At 56.6% G+C, this 17,418-nt stretch overlaps 1 protein-coding gene across 2 annotated transcripts in view; it reads left to right on the top strand.

Annotated features, from left to right (window-relative positions):
- The first annotated feature begins 3,947 nt into the window (after nt 1-3,947).
- The window catches only part of PDE2A (phosphodiesterase 2A), a 276,311-nt gene continuing 262,840 nt past the window's right edge, over nt 3,948-17,418 (top strand). The window contains exon 1 of one of the 2 annotated variants that reach the window (XM_054015920.1): nt 3,948-4,129. In XM_054015920.1, the coding sequence (XP_053871895.1) occupies nt 4,019-4,129 (111 nt within the window). In that variant the 5' untranslated portion in view covers nt 3,948-4,018. Of the gene's footprint in view, nt 4,130-10,111; nt 10,483-17,418 lie in introns of those variants that run through there. The other variant, XM_054015921.1, reaches the window with a different exon arrangement.

Genomic DNA, 17,418 nt, shown 5'->3' with positions numbered 1-17,418 from the left:
TGGGATGGTCTAGACAGTCTTTGATGGGACTGGACTTGATGACCTCTCGAGGTTCCTTCCAGTCCTAGAGTCTATGACTCTATGAATGGCTAGCCAAGGCCAGAATGGAAGCAGGAGGTTTATATATATAGGGGCCAGTGATCAGGGCCACACAACCATGTGGCCTATCAGGAAGCGGGTGGTGGCGCCCCGGAAACTGGCCAACCCATGTCTGTGAGTTCCCTGGTCACCTAATGCAGAAGTGGGGCACAATGGCGAAGGTTACTTCCCGAAATCCCCGGGGTCTGGGGTGCTGGGGGACCACAGTCATGGTGGGAAGCTGGGGCAGAGCTGGCAACTGAATCCAAAACGCCTGGCTCCCAGCGGTAACCAAAAGACCACCCGTGTGCGATGAGTCAGGATTCGTTATTGGTGCGGCTGTAGGACACGTGGTGGTGTTTCCCGAGCCCTGCTCGCTTTTTCTAAACTTTTGTCCCAAACACATTTTGAAATCAAACAAATCTGGGCCCAGATTTTGCTTTGTGCCAATATCCATAGCAACGAGCCATCATAGGCCTAAAGTGAGGCCACAGGGGGTAGGAGGATAGCTACCTTCAAAGGCCAGTCAGTAGATGCTGGGGAGTAATTTTACCCCGTTATTTACCTATAGTAATAACACTCCCAGACCGCATGGGGGTGTTGTGTGGATGCTCGTTGTGTTTGGTCATATCTCCCCCTAGTGGCTGTCTATAGCGTTACAATAGCCTACTAGTGGCTTACAGCTAGAGGAATTATTCCTTTAGCTCAAGTGGTAGAGGCTTTGACTTGAGCGCTGGAGGTTTGAGGTTCGCCGGCCCTGTATACGAATAGCCCTAGGGTTGTTGCTCTGAGTACTGGGGATCAACACTATATAGTGCAGCCATATAGTGAGCGGGATGGGGAGACAGACATTAAAGCAATGGCTTGGACGTGGTAATCGGGAGTCAGCACGCATACGGAGAGCCTGGTAACTGGATCCATATTTCAAAGCAAAGCCAAACAACCGCTGGAGGCGAAGAGCAGCACACCTGAAATCAAACCCTCCTGACGCTGATTTATTTATTGATCGGCTCCTTCGCGGTCTGCCCGGGGCTTTTCCCAGGGACACGGATCACTTTATTAAAACCTACGCGTGGTGGCTCTTTGAACATTTCTCTGCGGCTGTGCCCTGGTGGTCCCCTTGTCGGGAGCGATCTTGTCAAAGCAAAGGAAGGACAGATGCTAGTCAACGTTTCAAACATGCACAAAGGGCCCCGGCAGCAGGAAAGCTGAATTAAGGATTCTCTTTTGGCATGGAGATTTTCTGCTAACACGCCGTGATTTGGAAGGCAAAGTTATTGGTGCGGGAGAACTTCTGCAAAAGGCTGGTGATTTTTTCACACTGCTTCAGTATAGTACAGCGGTCACGGAGTGCGTGTGTGTAGGGGGCGGGGTATTTCTGATCTTGGGAGTCCATCTAGTTCAAATGCTTCAATCAATGAACTATGATATGTGTTCCACCAGTGCCGTCCGGGTCCGACTGAGATCAGGGCTTGTGCGAGGCACTGTTGTGCAAGCCCCAGCCCCTAGGAGCTTACAGCAGAAGCAGACAGAGGGCTGGAGAAGGGGAGGATCACGATCCCCATGTCACAGACGGGAGGCAGCTGATGCCCAGAGTGACGACGTGTCTTGCTCAGGGCCATACGGGGAGTCTGTGCAGAGTTGCAGGGGCGGCTCTATGTTTTTTGCTGCCCCAAGCACGGCAGTCAGGCAGCCTTCGGCAGCACGCCTGCGGGTGATCTGCCGGTCCCGCGGCTTCAGCGTACCTGCCGCTGAATTGTCGCGGAAACCGCGGGACCGGCGGACTTCCCGCAGGCATGCTGCCTGACTGCCACCCTCACAGCAACCAGCAGGCCGCCCCCCGTGGCTTGCCACCCCAGGCACGCACTTGCTGCGCTGGTGCCTGGAGCTGCCCCTGCAGAGTTGGGACCTGAGCTGTGTGGGCTGCTCTGTTGGGCAGGTGAGGGGCAGGTTGCTTTGTGTGCGGCGTGCTCAGGAGGGGGGTGTGGCGAGTTGACCAAGGGGGGGGCGTGTAACTGATCCTGTCTGAGAGCTCCCCGTCCCACGCCGTCTCCCCAGGCAAGGTGATGTGTGGATGACCCAATCCCTGGGCAGGGTGGAAGCCTGCAGCCCAGGCCCGGCCCTCTCCCCACTGATTGTCGGCAGTGCTGGGAGAGGGAAGGCTGCTCTGAGCGTCTCCAAACCCCAGGATTGGTCAGCCCCCCGCTGGGCGTGAATAAACAGGTAGATACTAGTGATGGCTGGTGCCTGAGCTGCTGCATGGCTGGCGGCTTGGTCCAGCTCTGCCCTTGTTTGGCTTGTTCACAGGCGAGCAGGAAAGTGAGAGAATTCACCTTCCCTCCAGTTCTCATGTGTTACTTGTGGCAGGGAGTTCCACAGGCTAATTGTATAGACCACACAGGGCCGCCCGGGGGAAGGGGGGGGGCAAGTGGGGCAATTTGTCCCAGGCCCCGCAGGGGCCCCCACAAGAATATAGTATTCTATAATATTGCAACTTTTTTTTATGGAAGGAGCCACCACAATGGCTTTGCCCCAGGCCCCCTGAATCCTCTGGGTGGCCCCGAGACCACATCCCAAGGGATGCTGCTGGGATCCATGGGACTGCTCGCCTGAGTAAGGCGAGCCCTTAGCAGGCTTTCCTCATGGGCACATCCTTGGGCCCTGCACACCGGGTGGGGTTAAAGTTAACCACCCATGGCCCAGCAGGATCCACTCTACGGCTTCCCCCACTAACCAGAGCAGAGCCTCAGGCAATGCCCCAGAGCCCCCAGGCAGGGGAAAGTCACACTTTGTGGCCTGGGGCCCTCTCTCAGTTTAAGCTGGTTCCAGGAGGCACTAAGGGTACATCTACACTACCCGCCGGATCAGTGGGTAGCGATCCATCTATCGGGGATCGATTTATCGTGTGTCGTGTAGACGCGGCAAATCGATCCCCCATCGCTCTCCCGTTGACTGCTGAACTCCAGTTCGGTGAGAGGCGGAAGCAAAGTCGACGGGGGAGCCGCGGGCATTGATCTCGCGCCGCGAGGACGCGAAGTAAGTAATTTTAATTCGATCTAAGATACGTCGACTTCAGCGACGCTATTCTCGTAGCTGAAGTTGTGTCTCCTAGATTGATCCACCCCGTAGTGTAGACCAGGCCTAAGGGAGGGCAGCCTGCCCTAGTGCCACCCAGATCCCCGGCAGGCCCTACCGCTTCCTGCCCCTACGCCTAGCGGGACAAGAGGAAGGCTGGCGGTGGCACCGGACTAGGCCCGAGACTTAGGTTCGATTCCTAGCTCTGCTACAGACTCCGTCGATGAACTGGGGCAAGTCATTTAACGTCTCTGGGCCTCGGTTCCCCAGCTGCGTCCTTCTCCCGGCACTACCGCTGTCATAGCACATTGCAATGTAGTGGCTGTGAGTGTGTGTGCATGGGGCCCTCTAGCAGCTAAGGATAAAAGACCTACTACTGCTAACAGCTGAGGGATCCTTCTTTAGCTGGAGATGGGGGGGGGGGGGGGGTTAGAGGTGAGGGACCAGGGATCTAAGCCTGGCTCCCCCATCTCTCTGGGGCCTGGGTGTGCAGCATGGCGGGAGCCTGCTGGGTGATTGCATTCCCTGCTCCACCATGTCTGCTAAGCCCATGCCCTGACTGACTGGGAAAGGGAAGGCTCTGGGCGCTGGCCTGGCTCCCTCCTGCAGGTGCTTAGGACCCAGAGGACCCCTCTCCTTGCATTCCCCTTGCCAGTGCCTGCTGCCTGCAGCCGCTCCAGCGCCGGGCTCTGCCTGCCCCCGGGACAGCCCTGCTGCGCCCGGCCCCGGCGCTTTGGGGAGCAGGTGTGGATGCGAAGCCAAGCCCCTGGCAGCGGCGGGGAGGGAGGCGAGGGGAGGGGCGGCGGCGGAGCTAGGACTGGCCTTGGCCGAGGAGGGAGACAAGCGGAGCCGGCCCGGGAGCAGCATGGTCCTGATCCTGCCCCACATACTCATTGCGGTTGTTCAATTTTTTAGACGGGGCCAGCAGGTTTTCCTGAAGGCGGAGGAGACGCTGCCCAGCTCCGAGGCGCTACAGGTAGGAGCCGCTTTCCCCCCCCTCCCGCGCCCCCCGGGGGCTCTCGGGCCGGCGAGCCCAGGGCGGGGCTGGGTGGGCTGGGGGGTCCTCGAGGGGACAGGCTGGGGGTGGGCTCGCATCCAGCGGGCACCGGGCTCTGCCTCCTCCTTCGGGCTGGCTGCTTTCTCTCTCCTCCTTCGGGCTTTTCCCTTCTCTCTCTCTCCTTTTCCTTCTCTCTTTCCTCCTTCTCTCTTTCCGCCGCTTCCCCTCCCCTCTCTCTAGTTCTTGTTCTTTCTTTCTCTCCCTCCTCCTTCTGTTTCTTTTCTCCCTCCTCTTTCTCCTCTCTTTCCTCCCTCTTTCTTTCAACCTCGTCCCCTTCTCTCTCTCCATTTCTTTTCCTTTTCCTCTCCTCCCCTCTCTTTTTCCTTCCCTCGCTTCCTTCATTCTCCTTTTCCTTCTCTCTTTTCTTCCTCCTCTTTCTCAACCTCGTCCCCTTCTCTCTCTCCATTTCTTTTCCCTTTCCTCTCCTCCCCTCTCTTTTTCCTTCCCTCTCTTCCTTCATTCTCCTTTTCCTTCTCTCTTTTCTTCCTCCTCTTTCTCTCTCTCTTTCAACCTCGTCCCCTTCTCTCTCTCCATTTCTTTTCCTTTTCCTCTCCGCCCCTCTCTTTTTCCTTCCCTCTCCTCCTTCATTCTCCTTCCCTCTCCTCCTTCATTCTCCTTTTCCTTCTCTCTTTTCTCCCTCCTCTTTCCCTTCTCTTTCTGCTTTCTCCCACCTTTCTCTCTCCTTTCAATCTCTCTTCCTTCTCTCTCTCCTTCTTTCATTTTCTCGCTCCACTTTCCTTATCTTTTTCTTTCAGTCTTTCCCCTTCTCTCTCCCCCCCATCCTTTCCGCTCTCTCTTTCTCGTTCCCTTCCTCACAAGCTCTTTCGCTCTTCTCCCTCATTCATTCTTCCCCCTTGGCTGGCGGCGATCGGGGCCGGGGGGGAGCGGACCGTGGGTGTCTCTCGCTAGCCGGAGCGGCCCGCGCCCTGCTCGCTGGAGCGGGGTGAACTTTCCGTCGCTCCCCGGTTGTCCCGGTTCCAGCGATCGGCGGGACCGGGCCGGGGGTGCGGGGCGGAGCCCCCCGGGGGCAGGGGCCCCGCGACACGCCAGGGGAAGCTGGGGCGCGCTGGGGGAGGGAGGGTCCAGTGGGACGGGTCTGCGGCTGCTTTGCACCGGGGCTGACCCCGCGCCGCCCGCTGGGTTTGCTCGGAGCGGAGACCCGCGGAAAACCGGCGCAAACTTCCGCCCAGTCACCGCGGGCGGGCGGTCCTCACCCCGGGCGGGTTCCCCCGGCTTTGCCCCTCCGGGCCCCTCTGCAGTGCTTTGAGGTGGGCTCATCCCCCACAGCTCATCCCCCTTTGGTGTAGGGTGACCAGATGTCCCGATTTTATAAGGACAGTCCCGGTTTTTGGGTCTTTTTCTTATATAGGCTCCTATTCCCCCCCACCCCCTGTCCTGATTTTTCACACTTGCTGTCTGGTCTCCCTACTTTGGTGCCAGCTGGTTCTCGCAGCCTGCCCCTGCCCCCGTCACGCCGCCAAGTAACTGACCCGCCCGCCGGCTCCGGATCCGAACAATGGCAGGTTGCGCCTGTTTATTTTTACCCAGCCGTTTTATTGCCCTGCCGAGCGCTGCCAGACACGGTAACGTGCCAGGCACTTCCTGGGAAACCGCAGGGAGCCAACTTCTGGGGCTGGGGCTGCGAGAACAGCCAGGGATGGCCCCATCCCCCCAGCCCCTCCACATCCTCCTGGCCACAACCCCGGGGGGTTATTACATTCCTGTTTCATAGCTGGAGAGTTTGGGCACAGAGCAACCAGACCTGGAGCTGGGTGTGTGTGTGTGGGGGGGATTCCCAGGAGACATGCTCCTGCTAATTCCCCAGAAACCAAGTAGCAGCCCGGTCCCAGTACATCCCTCTTGGGGGCCAGGGGCATACTGAGGCCGCCAATCCAGTGGCCACCCTCTCTGTGTAACGTGCTCGCTGATCAGAGCTAGCCCTCCACCTGGAAATCACACGCCCAGCTCCAGGTGTCAACGGAGCCAATGTGGCTTGGCCCAGGTCACAGAGGAAGTCTGTGGCAGGCCATAAACGTGAACCAAGATCTAGTGCCTAGTGCTCTAACCCCTGGACTCTCTATCCTCCCAGGGCTGATACCTCTTGCTCTCTGGTAGTTCCTGGTTAACACTAAATTTGAGACCCCCCTGGCAGAGGTCAAGGAAGGGCAGCCTTGTGGTGAAGGCATAGGGTGGGAGTATTGTTCAGGTCCTGTCTCTGACACAGACTCCCCGTAGGACCTTGGAACAGTCACTTAATGCCCCCGAGTGTCTCAGTTGCACCATCTGTAAAATGGGGATAAGATTGCTTACCAGCGTGGCTGGGAGGCTTGGTCTGTTAATCCTCCGGTGGAAGCTCACAGTGAAGTGTAAAGGGTTATTATTACGACTGTAACAGTATGTCCCCCAAATCCCCGATGTCGCAATTTTTTCTGTGTTGCAGATTGTGGAGGGGGCCGGTGGCGTGTAAGGCCTCAGAGGGGATTGCTCTGGCCAAATCATGAAATCCATATTTGTATTACAGTAGCACTTAGCCGACCCAGCGGAGACCGGGGCCCCAGCACTGAGCGAACACACAATAAGTGACAGCCCCTGCCCTAGAGTGGTTTTAATCTAAATAGACCAGATGGGCAAAGGAAAGTTCATTATCCCCATTTTGCAGATGAGGAACTGAGGCACAGAGAGGCCACAGTCCAGATCCTCAAAGGTATTTAGGCACCTAACTCCCCTTTGAGGATTTGGGCCAAAGGGAGTCTGTGGCAAGGCTGGAAATTTTAACCTAAATCTCCTGAGGTCCAGTCAGGCCCCTGAGCCTAGTAAGATACTGGGAAAGCCAAACACCACAGACTTGTGCTACTACCTGACAACCTGGAAATGAAACTGACTATACACAAACTGAAACTGACCGTTCTAGTTCCACCATCCTTGTTGAGGGTGATGCAAACTGCAGGCGAAGAGCATCCCTACGTGGGATTGAAAACAAATCCAGTCAGTTTTTAAAAGCTCCGGTGTCATTAATATCATACAGGCTGGGAATTCTCTCGATACTCTCCTATGGGGGAGGCGATACAAGGTGTTTCTTATACCCTCAGAACATGACTCAGGTGGTGCATAGGTCTCACGTAGGATCTCTCTATGGAGGAACTCCACCCTCCAAATTTGATCTGGAAAGTGTCCCCTCGCTGCCCTGCTTTCTTAGCAGTGACGGGGTTTGTTAGCCAGGGATTTGTTCAGGGCCCATGTGCTCTGGGCGACTTTTCCGCACGCAGGATGGGACCTGGCAGCGTTAATCAAGAGCCCACGAATGCAGGAAGGGGAATGAGCCGAACAAGGCTGAAAGGCAATAACCGGAGACAAAAAAGTGCTCTGCAAATAGCCGAGGGCAACGGCAGATTGATTTGTGATTGGAAAAGAGGGAAACACATTCATTTCCCTCTTAATGAAAAATGGCTGGTGATAGGATGTGTAACACAAACCACTGTGCAAAGAGCACTTGGGGCTTGTCTAATACACACCCAGCTGCACGGGGGTGGGTCGCAGTCAGGGTGCCGGCCTAGGTGTGCTGCTCTGGCAGAGGGCGCTAGAGCGCAGGAAGGGCTGTGTGTCGCTCCCTGCTGGCCCGTTGAAGGAACAGCCTTTGCGGGCAGCAGGGGGAGCGGTAGCCAGCCCTCAGTGCTGGACGGGAGACAGAACCTCTGAGAGGGAATAAAGGCAGGATAGGTGAGAGGGAGGATGATCCAGTGGTTTGGGTGTGAGCTCGCCGCGTAGGAGACCCGGGTTTAAGTCCTGCTCTGCTGCAGGCTCCCTGTGTGACCGTGGGTAAGTAATTCAGTCTCTCTGTGCCTCAGTTTCCTACCTGTGCTATGGGGATGATAGAACTGCCCTGCCTGGCAGGGGCTTGGGGAGGCTATTACATTAAAGAGTGGGAGGTGCTCAGATACCGCAGTAAAGGGGGGGTGTCATATAAGTACCATCGATAGTAATAAAGAGAAAAAAACGGGGGATCCCAGATCATTCTCCTCATAGACACTCTGGTCCCACTCGAGTCAATGGCAAAATTCCTTCCGAGCTCAGTGGGCATGGGGGTTGGCCCTGACTGCCCAGGTCTGCAAAAACTCTTCCTTGTGCATGGGCTTGACTCCTGCTATCCTAGGCCTAGTAACACGGAGTTACTGGGATGGTCACACAATGACTCCTGGGGGCTAAGAATCCCTTGAAGTTAAGCACATGGTGGGGGAAGGGTTAGCTCAGTGGTTTGAGCATTGGCCTGCTAAACCCAGGGTTGTGAGCTCAATCTTTGAGCGATCTGGGGCAAAAATCTGTCTGGGGATTGGTCCTGCTTTGAGCAGGGGATTGGACCTTCTGAGGTCCCTTCCAGCCCTGCTATTCTATGATTCTATGAGCCTGACCCATGCTAAGGAGCCAATCATTCCTCTGGCTGGCCCACGGGGTCGGTGTGAGCCAGGGTGGCAGGATCTAGCCCTCTGCAAATTGTAGCAAAATCAACAGCTGGGTTGGCTCCGTGGGCACTGGGAGGCAGTGTGGAGCTGCGGACAGGGTCCAAGACTAGCAGGCAGGTCTGTTCCCATCTCTGCTGAGTGGCCCTGGGCTAGTCACTTTCTCTCCCCGGGTCTTGTCGGTCAGTGGGACATAGACATAGAAAGCGCTTCGAGAGCTGGGGGTGAAAGAGCGAAATATTAATCCTGCCTGGGCCCCAGAGGGCACCCAATGAGGCGGCGTCCATTACCCCGCAAGCTCAATCCCTGTGCCGTTCACTGGGACCCGGCTCCACTGAAGGCAGTGAATAAGGATCTCTGCAGGCCTGACCCAAAGCCCGTTAAAGGCAATGGAAAAGCTTCTGTTGATTTCAGTGGCTTTTGGCTCCGACCCTGCTATGCTCCTGACTACTCCTACAAGCACAGAGGAGGTGTGGGAGCCAGGCTCGCATGCCTGGGCCCTGAGGTGGAATGGGCAGTAGAGAACGGGGTGGATTCCGTTCTGTTTGTTGTAGGTGTTGTGTCTTCAGGGCCGGCGCTTCCACTAGGTGACCCTAAGCAGTCGCCTAGGGTGGCAGGATTTGGGGGGCAGCATTTTGCCGCCCTCGGCAGAAATTCGGCGGCGGGAGGTCCTTCCGCTCTGGGTCTTTGGTGGAAATTCGGCGGCGGGTCCTTCACTCACTCCACGACCTGCCGCCGAGGTGCCCCGAAGACGTGGAGCGGAAGGACCCCAGCCGCCGAATGCTCAGAGGAGGAGCGCTGCCGCCTAGGGCGGCAAAAACCCTGGCACCGCTCCTGTGTGTCTGTAGTGCTGGAGGTTGGCATTGCCGCGGTCTGATCCTTGTAAGCACTAATTGGCGTGTACAGTAATTGCAGGTCACTCCTTGGCCCTGTACTTACCCCTCCTCCCCCCGGCCTGAGGAAGGGGAGGCCCCGCCCTGCAAGCCCTCACTCACACAAACATTTCAGTAGCAGCTCTCGTGAGGAAGGACTGCAGGCTCAGTGACCTGCCTGCCTCGTAACTCCGTTGGCGTAGGTGCGAGCGGGGTGCCCTGGATGGCACGGTTCAGGCTGGGAAAGGTCAGTGCCAGCACAGAAGGATCATTCCAGCAAGCAGTGGGACGTTTCCTCTGGGTTTAAGTGGCCTCCACCTGCTTCTGGGAGAAGCCCTGGCACTGCGAGGCTCCCGAAGCCTGTGACTTTTGGGGGAGGCACAGTGATGTGCTGGCAGTATTGGGCAAGGCGGCTGGGGTAGATGGAGCATCCTAAGTTAGGCCAGACAGTAACATGGTGGCACGGCTGTGGTCACCACTGCGGGGAGGGTAACAGGAGTACAATCGACACAGCGAGGCCAGGCTAAGCAGCTGCTCTCGCCGCAGCTGGAAAGGGAGATATGACTGGGGGGGGGCGGAGACGTGGCTGAAAACAGGGAGCTTCCGAGTTCCCTCGCATGTGGTTTGCTTGCTAGACAGCGCGGGGTGTCCCTCTGGTGGGTCCCTCCCCCGCCCCTTCACCGGGTGGACCCCACGCGCTCCAGGCTCCGAACAGCTCGCCGGTGACAGCACAGCCGCCTGGAACAGCCTCTGCCTCTGAGGTCGCCCGCGGCTGCGGAGAAGTGGGATTCCTGCAGGGGACTGGAGGAAGCGGGTAGGACGGCCCCGGCTCCTGCAGGCAGAGCACATCCACTCACAGCCTCGGCGAGCTGCCCTGTCCAGAGATCCCTGCGACCATCTCGGGGGCTGGTGATGGGCTTGGAAGATGGAGACCATCCAGGACAGTGTAAGGCCAAAAAACCCCTTCACTTTTTATTATTAATGCCGAGGGCAGTTCCTGAAATTCCTAGCCCCTGCCCAGCCCCTGATCATTTGTCTTTCCCTGTGGTCTCACCCTGGATTGTTAGTTCCCGGCTTTCTTCTGCACTTTTCTGCCTCTCTTCTCTTCTACTCCCTCTTTCTTTCTTTCCCCTCCTTTCTCGCGCTTTCCCTTCTCTCTCTTCCTCGTCTATGTCCTCCTCCTCTCCTTCCTCTGTTCTTTCTCTCGTCCTTGTGCGGATGACTCTCAGTTGTGTCCAGGAGGCTGCTTTTTCCGCATTCTTCCCCCCACCCTCCCCGTGCTCTGCGTGTGTGTTGGTGTGAGCCTGTGTGTGTCACACGCACCCCTTCCAAGTTGCGTAGCCATCAGGTGTTTGTGTGAGTATCGGTCAGAGAACGGAGACTTTGGAGGCAGCTCCACACCTGGTGTAAATCAGCATTGAACGCAAGGGAGCGGTGGGGGGAGGCAGAAAGGGCACTGCTGGTACGTGAATCTACAGCGAGTGACCCTGGGGGCGATGGGAGGTAATCAGATCTCAGGCTTCAGGGCGTGAGCTGAGCGTGTCGGGGTCAGGAAGGGATTGTCCGCAACGCCGTTGGGCTCTTGACTAGGGGTGTTTGGGGTCGGAAGACGACATTCCTCGGCAGCGCTGGGGTTAGCCACTGCTGGGGGCCGGTCTGATCTGCTGCGCTCTTCACTGTATGTTGTCCCGGAGCCTCTACCAGCCCAGGACGGGCGCACTCCCCTGCAGAGCAGGAAGCATTGTCTGTATTCAGAAGGCAACAGTGAAACCAGCGAGAGGCTAGGGCCCGATCCTACTTCCGTGCGAGTCAGTGGCCAAACCCCAGTGTGAGCAGGACCTTAAACTTCTAGTGTCTCTGTTCCCTAAGACTTGCTGAAGGCCCTTCCTGGCCTGCCTGCTGTCGGCTCGCTGAACCCTTTCTACCAGCCCTCCCTGCAGGGAATGAAGCCTCCCACCCCCATCCCACCAGGCAGCAAACTGGACCCCCTCCCATGAAAGGTGGGACTGAAATTTCACCCAGGCAGCCAAGTTTGCATGGAGCCTTTGTCAGTAAATACAGACAGTCTGAGGAGACAGAGGGCCTATTCCCAGCCCCCGCTTTTGCAGGGAGATCAGCTCCCCCACCGCGAAGCGCAGCATCTGCCTGAGGTTTGCAGTTTGGGTGTGTGTGGGAAATGCTGCCCTCTGCCCCCAAATTACAGCGATGTTAAAAAGTGGGGAGGCATGGCCCCCCTGGCTCCCCGGTTTGGGTGCCGGTGGACCCCCCACTTCTACAAAGGCTCCGGCATTCTTGCTGCACACACTATCTTAGCCTTAGTTGGGGTCGACATTTGGACGGGGAGAGCCAGCACCTCCATGAAATCCATTAGGGACCTGGCTGTCGCCAGTTGATCGTACGTGGACGACGTCCGGATATTAGGAGCATAGGAGCTGACAGCCTGGATCAGTCCCAAGGTCCATCCAGCCCAGTCTCCGGTCTCTGACTGGCCAGTGCCAGGTGCTTCAGAGGAAGTGGCAAGAAATTCCAGAGCAGGCCGATGTGGGCTCATTTGCCTCCCTTGAAAAACTCATCCTAATCCCTGACAGTTAGAGCTCCCTCTTTGAATCCTGCTAAATTCTTGGCCTCCATGGCCTCCTGTGGCGGTGAGTTCCACAGGCCAATTACAAGGCAGCATTGCATTTGTAGCCATTTTGAATTTGCCACCTTTCCGTTTCATTGTGCTTGTGTTTGAGACAGAAGAGAAGCACTGGATTGTTCCGTGTTCGTACAGGGCCTAGCACAGTTGGTCCTGGGCCATGACTCTTAGGCATTATTGCAAAGTTTGTAGGTAGCTCAGAAAGGAATGAGTGTGTGGAAATCAGGGAAAGAGGGAGGGAGAGAAAGAGCTTTTTTATAGCACTCTCCTTTGAAGCATTACTGGTGCATACTCAGTATCTATCGATCTGCTTTTATTTCTTTGTGTGTGTGTTGCAAAGCGAGGGGAAGGAAGATAGCGCACGAGAAATAACTGAGAGCTGCTGAAGGGGAAAGAGGAAATGAACCCAAAGGCGGCTACTGTACAGAAGCAAACAATGCCAGCCGCGCTGATCTCCTTCAGATAACAAAACCTGGCCAGCGCTCTGCATAGTGCAGATGTTCATTTGTTTGTAGGCATCACGTGTCTGCAGGCTGCAGCGTGCCAGGCACTTTCCTGGGACAGAGGAAATAAAAGTGGCCCAAGGAGTTAAGGGCCGTGGATCAAGACAGCAGTGCTGATTTCTTAATGATCTGGGCACACACAGTGTTCTCCTTTGGAGCGGGGTGACCTGGGGAGGAGGCGAAGGGGCGTGTATGTACGTGTGTGTGTCTGTGTGTGTGTGTGAGAAACAGAGGGTCCATTTGGTTGACTGACGGTGACGTTATCCATAATCACCCACCGTATGGGTTTCGAACCATCCATCATGAAACTGACCAGGCTCTATCTTAGCAATGATATGGAAATCGACTAGCAGCTAGTCAGCAGGTGGCTCGCTCCCGAGAGAGCGTGGCAGGATGGAGCAAACAAATGTCGTGGCCCTGAAGGCCGGTGACGTGGCGCCAGCGCTGTAACAGGTGACTAAGGGCTACGTAGCACGCGTTGCCGATAAGAGGGGTGGGAGATCCAGGCCTTTGATTTCTCTCTCGACGCTCCCTCTTAGGACCAAAGGGGGAAGGCAGTGCAGCGTGGTAGACTCCTAGTAAATGCCCTTTGCTGCTTTGGTCTTGAAGAACATGCCACGGTTCGGCTCGGTGCCGGGTCCGGTGTGTGTGGTTAGACATAGAGATGGGGAGGTGGGGGGCAGAAAAAACACCTTGAGCACCACCCTTCCCCCAAACACGGGTGATCCTTAGAGATATCCTGATGAGCCCTGCGGAGAAGCGATCTCTTGGTGGGGGGCAGGGACGTGGCGGTGTCTAGGGGTGCCCCCCAAAACATGGGCTGGGAAATCACCCCACCCTTGTCTTTGATGCGGTGCTGGAACGTGAACAAGGGGTTCCCTGCTGGCTCAAATCATCCTAGCGGCTTGCCAGGCCCCTGCTGGCTGTGCCTAACCGTTTCCAGTGGGTTAAATCCTGATCGAGTTACTCCACCGCACCCCCTTTGACTTCAATGTGAGTAAGCGTAACACACCCCCAGCTAGGTCAGCAGCAAGATGGGAACCTGGGATTCCCAACCCTAAGAGTCTGGGCGTCTGCCACTTGACCTGCAGGAGTAACTCTGCTGGCTAGTGCCAGTAGTAGGCTCTTAGCATGGGACACATCACAACGTAGCCAGTGTGAGTTACATCGGGACTGAATGAACCCTGGGGAGAACGGAGTTCCAGCCCCAGATCCAGCAATTGATTCTCGGTAATAAATGCCCATGACTCCACTTGCATCTGCCTTGGTGGTGGCCTGGAGGGGGCCTCTGGCTGTGGCTGGCCCCGCTGTTATAGGCGAGGCTGCAGGAGCACACCTAGGTTGCCAGGGGCTGCGTTTTGGATGCCTCTGAGCTCGGGCAACATCACGGTGCATCAAGCGTGGAGGGGTGTGATCGCACCGCTCCAGCACCTCCGCTTAGTTCTACACCAGCAATACCACCTGCTGGTTTAATAAAAGTCCCGGGCCAAGCGTTGGCTGGGCTGCACAGTGGGAAGCTTTGTGCCGTGAGCCGAGTGACCAGACCACCAGGAAGTAGGGCCAGCTGGTGGGGCGAGACGGGGGCTCAAGGGCAGAGTGTGCAGCCTAGGGTATTGCCCAGTTCGTTGGGCACCATCAGGCTGGGACCCGACAAGTGGCCTGCTCCATGGGGGTGAGCGGGAGCCAGAGCTGCCGCCATCCCTGGCTAAGCTAAGCGTTTCCTGCTTTGTGCTCTTGTTAGCCCTGCACTGCCAAATCTATGTCGACAAGACAAACCAAGGGCAGGAGGGGAAACCGAGGCACGGAGCGGGGAAATGACTCGCCCAAGGTCTCACACGAGTGCAGCGGCGGAGCTGGGAATAGAAGCCAGCCTTCTATGCAGTGCCCTGCCCGTAGCACCTGCTGCCTCTGAAATGGTAGCGTAAGCGTCTTTGGCATGAAAGGCACGCTAGCCCGATATTAATACTCCAGCTGCATTGGAGCTAGGCTGCAGATCGACATGGGATATGTCCTGGGCGGGGGGGAGGGGGCAGGGCAAATTCTTCCTGGGCGTCATCTCAGGCCTTGAAGCACGCAGCCGGAACGCCCTTGTAAATTCCACTCTAGCAGAAGCTGCTTTTGTCCATAGGAATGTCCAAGCCCATCTAGAAATATATGAAGGTCCTTGACTCCGTCTTTGATGGTGCAGAGCAGGGCAGGGTTGGCTTGTGCCGCCACGTTATTAGAACTCCTTTACTCCGGTGCATCTTGGCGGAGGAGTCCAGCCTCTGCCAGGGGATGGGCTGTTCCGAAGCAGATGCCTTCGATGATTGATTCCCCACGTTAGGAGCTAACGTATTTACCCACGGATCCACCTCCTGATCTGCCCGCCCTCGTTCAGAGCCCCTTATGGCCAAGCGTAAAGCAATCGCTGCGATCCTAAGGAAGCCGTCGCTCGGTCTACCAGGCAGAACCACCCGTCTGCACCCCAGCTGTTAATCTGAGGATGCTACGGCAAGAAACGTGTCTGCAGCTGGGCCCCATCACATCCGTTCTTCCTCTGTCCCCCAAATAACAGCTCGGCCCAGTCCCGCTCTGTCATCGTCCTGCGCCCCCTGCTAGCAGCCGCTCTGCAATTACTGCTGACACTGTTATCAATCAAAGCCTGGGGAAGCAGGAACTACGCTAATAGGGGATAGCGCTGCTGCTCCGGCAAGAGAGGCTGGGTCCTAGTGGAGGGCGAGGTGTGCGTCTGTCTGGAGTCAATGCACCATCCTCTCCTTGTGTTAGTCCCAGCTGGAGACACCCCCCACCCGGCTCCAGTACAGCTGTTAGGGATGCAGTGTGTCACCTTCCCATCGCATGGGGGTATCCAGTTCTGGTACTCATGGCTTTGCTTTCCCAGGCCTGGGTCTTCACGTTTCGAAAGGTCTGACCTGCCTCCAGTGGCGGGGGCAGCGTGCCGAAGAGGGGCACCCTCTGTGCTCTCTCGCCCTTTCTCTGCCACGGCGACTTTGCTTTTCATAGGGTCGTGGAAGTGTGGGGCTGGAAGGGCCCCCGAGCGGCCGTTTAACCCAGCCCCGTGTGCTGAGGCAGGGCCAAGTCCACCTCAACCAGCCCTGACAGGGGTTTGTCCAGCCTGGTCTTCAAACCTCCAGCGGCGGATTCCACGACCTCCCTCGCACGTCTATAGCAGAGTTTAACTTAGAGTTAGAAAGTTTTTCCTACTATCTAACCTAAATCTCCCTTTCTGCAGATTAAACCCGTTGCTTTTTGTCCGACCTTCAGTGGACATGGAGAACAATTGATCATTGTTCTCTTAATTACACCCTTTAATGAATTTGAAGGCTGTTATGATGTCCCCCCTCAGTCTTCTTTTCTCAAGACGAGACCTGCCTGGGTTTTTTAACCTCCTCACAGCTCAGGGTTTCTCAACCTTTGCTCATGTTTGTTGCTCTCCTCTGGACTTTCTCCAATTTGTCCCCATCTTCCCTAAAGCCTGGCCCCCAGACCTGGACCCAGTTCTCCAGCTGGGGTCTCACCGGTGCCGAGCAGAGCGGGACAATGACCTCTCGTGTTTTTACATAAGACATTCCTGTTAATCCACCCCAGCGTGATACCAGCCTTTTTTGTAACTGCATCACGGTGGCTCGCATTCGATTTGTGCTCCACTGTAAACCCACCCTCCCACCCCCGCTCCTTTGCAGCCTAGCTGAGGTCGTTTCCCTTACCTCTAGACGACGTCATTAGACTGTAAGGTCTGTGGGGCAGGGATTGAATAATTCTGTATCTGTACAGCGCCTTGCACAGCGGGAGCCTGGGCCGTGACTGGGGTTCCTAGGCCCTCCTGCAATGCAAACGTGAAGTGCCGATGGAAAGCAAAGCCCTGCCGTGTGTAGGGGAACTCGTTACAGAAGCTGGGCAGTGCCTTCTCTTTCCTCTCCTGAGTCCAGCACTCTCCACCAGTGCCCGCTGCCTCCCAGAGCGAGGATACAGAACCCAGGTGTCCGCCTGCCAGGTCTTAGCAGTAAGCCCTACACGCGCTGAGCGTCCTTTTGATACAGTCCCCATTCAGCACACACCCAGGCAGCCACAAGCGCTCGGCGACGTGGAGCTCGGTGAAAGCGATTTCAAAGGTCGTCCAAATGTTACTCCACGGTGACTAATACAATGAAATATTAACACCCATCTCCCCCCGTGCGTTTTACAACCGTGTGTTCTTAAGGGAGGTAATTCTCCTTAGGACTCACAGGCTGCCTTGGTGATTAGCAGGTCTGCCCTGGGATGCGTCGGGGGACAGAATTTTGTAAAGGGAAGGAGGATTGAGTGGTTGGGGAAAAGAGACCGGGAGACAGGACTCCTGGGTTCTATTCCCAGCTCTGGGAGGGAGTGTTGCTGTTACTACAGTTCGAGCAAGAGAGTGGGAGACAGGACTCCTGGGTTCTTGTCCCAGCTCTGGGAGAGAGTGTTGCTCTTAGAAAAGACAAACAAAGGGTGGGAGGGGAAACTGAGGCACAGAGCGGGGAACTGGCCTGCCCAAGGTCACACAGGATATCAGCGGTGGAGCTGGGAATAGAAGCCAGCCTTCCTGACACCCCATGCAGCTCCCTGCCCATAGCACCTGCCAGGGACTGGGAGTTTGGGCTCCTGGGCTCCAGCCCTGGCATTGGGAGGGAGTGTCGTCTAGTGGTTGGAGCAGGGGAGCTGAATGTGGGGGCTCCTGGGTTCTCCTCCCAGCTCTGGGAAGGGTGCTGTTCCTGTA

This window comes from Malaclemys terrapin, chromosome 1 (assembly GCF_027887155.1).
Source record: "Malaclemys terrapin pileata isolate rMalTer1 chromosome 1, rMalTer1.hap1, whole genome shotgun sequence".
NCBI lineage: Eukaryota > Metazoa > Chordata > Testudines > Emydidae > Malaclemys > Malaclemys terrapin.
The sequence above is the reverse complement of the archived record's forward strand: the minus strand, read 5'-3'. Positions and strand labels throughout refer to the sequence as shown.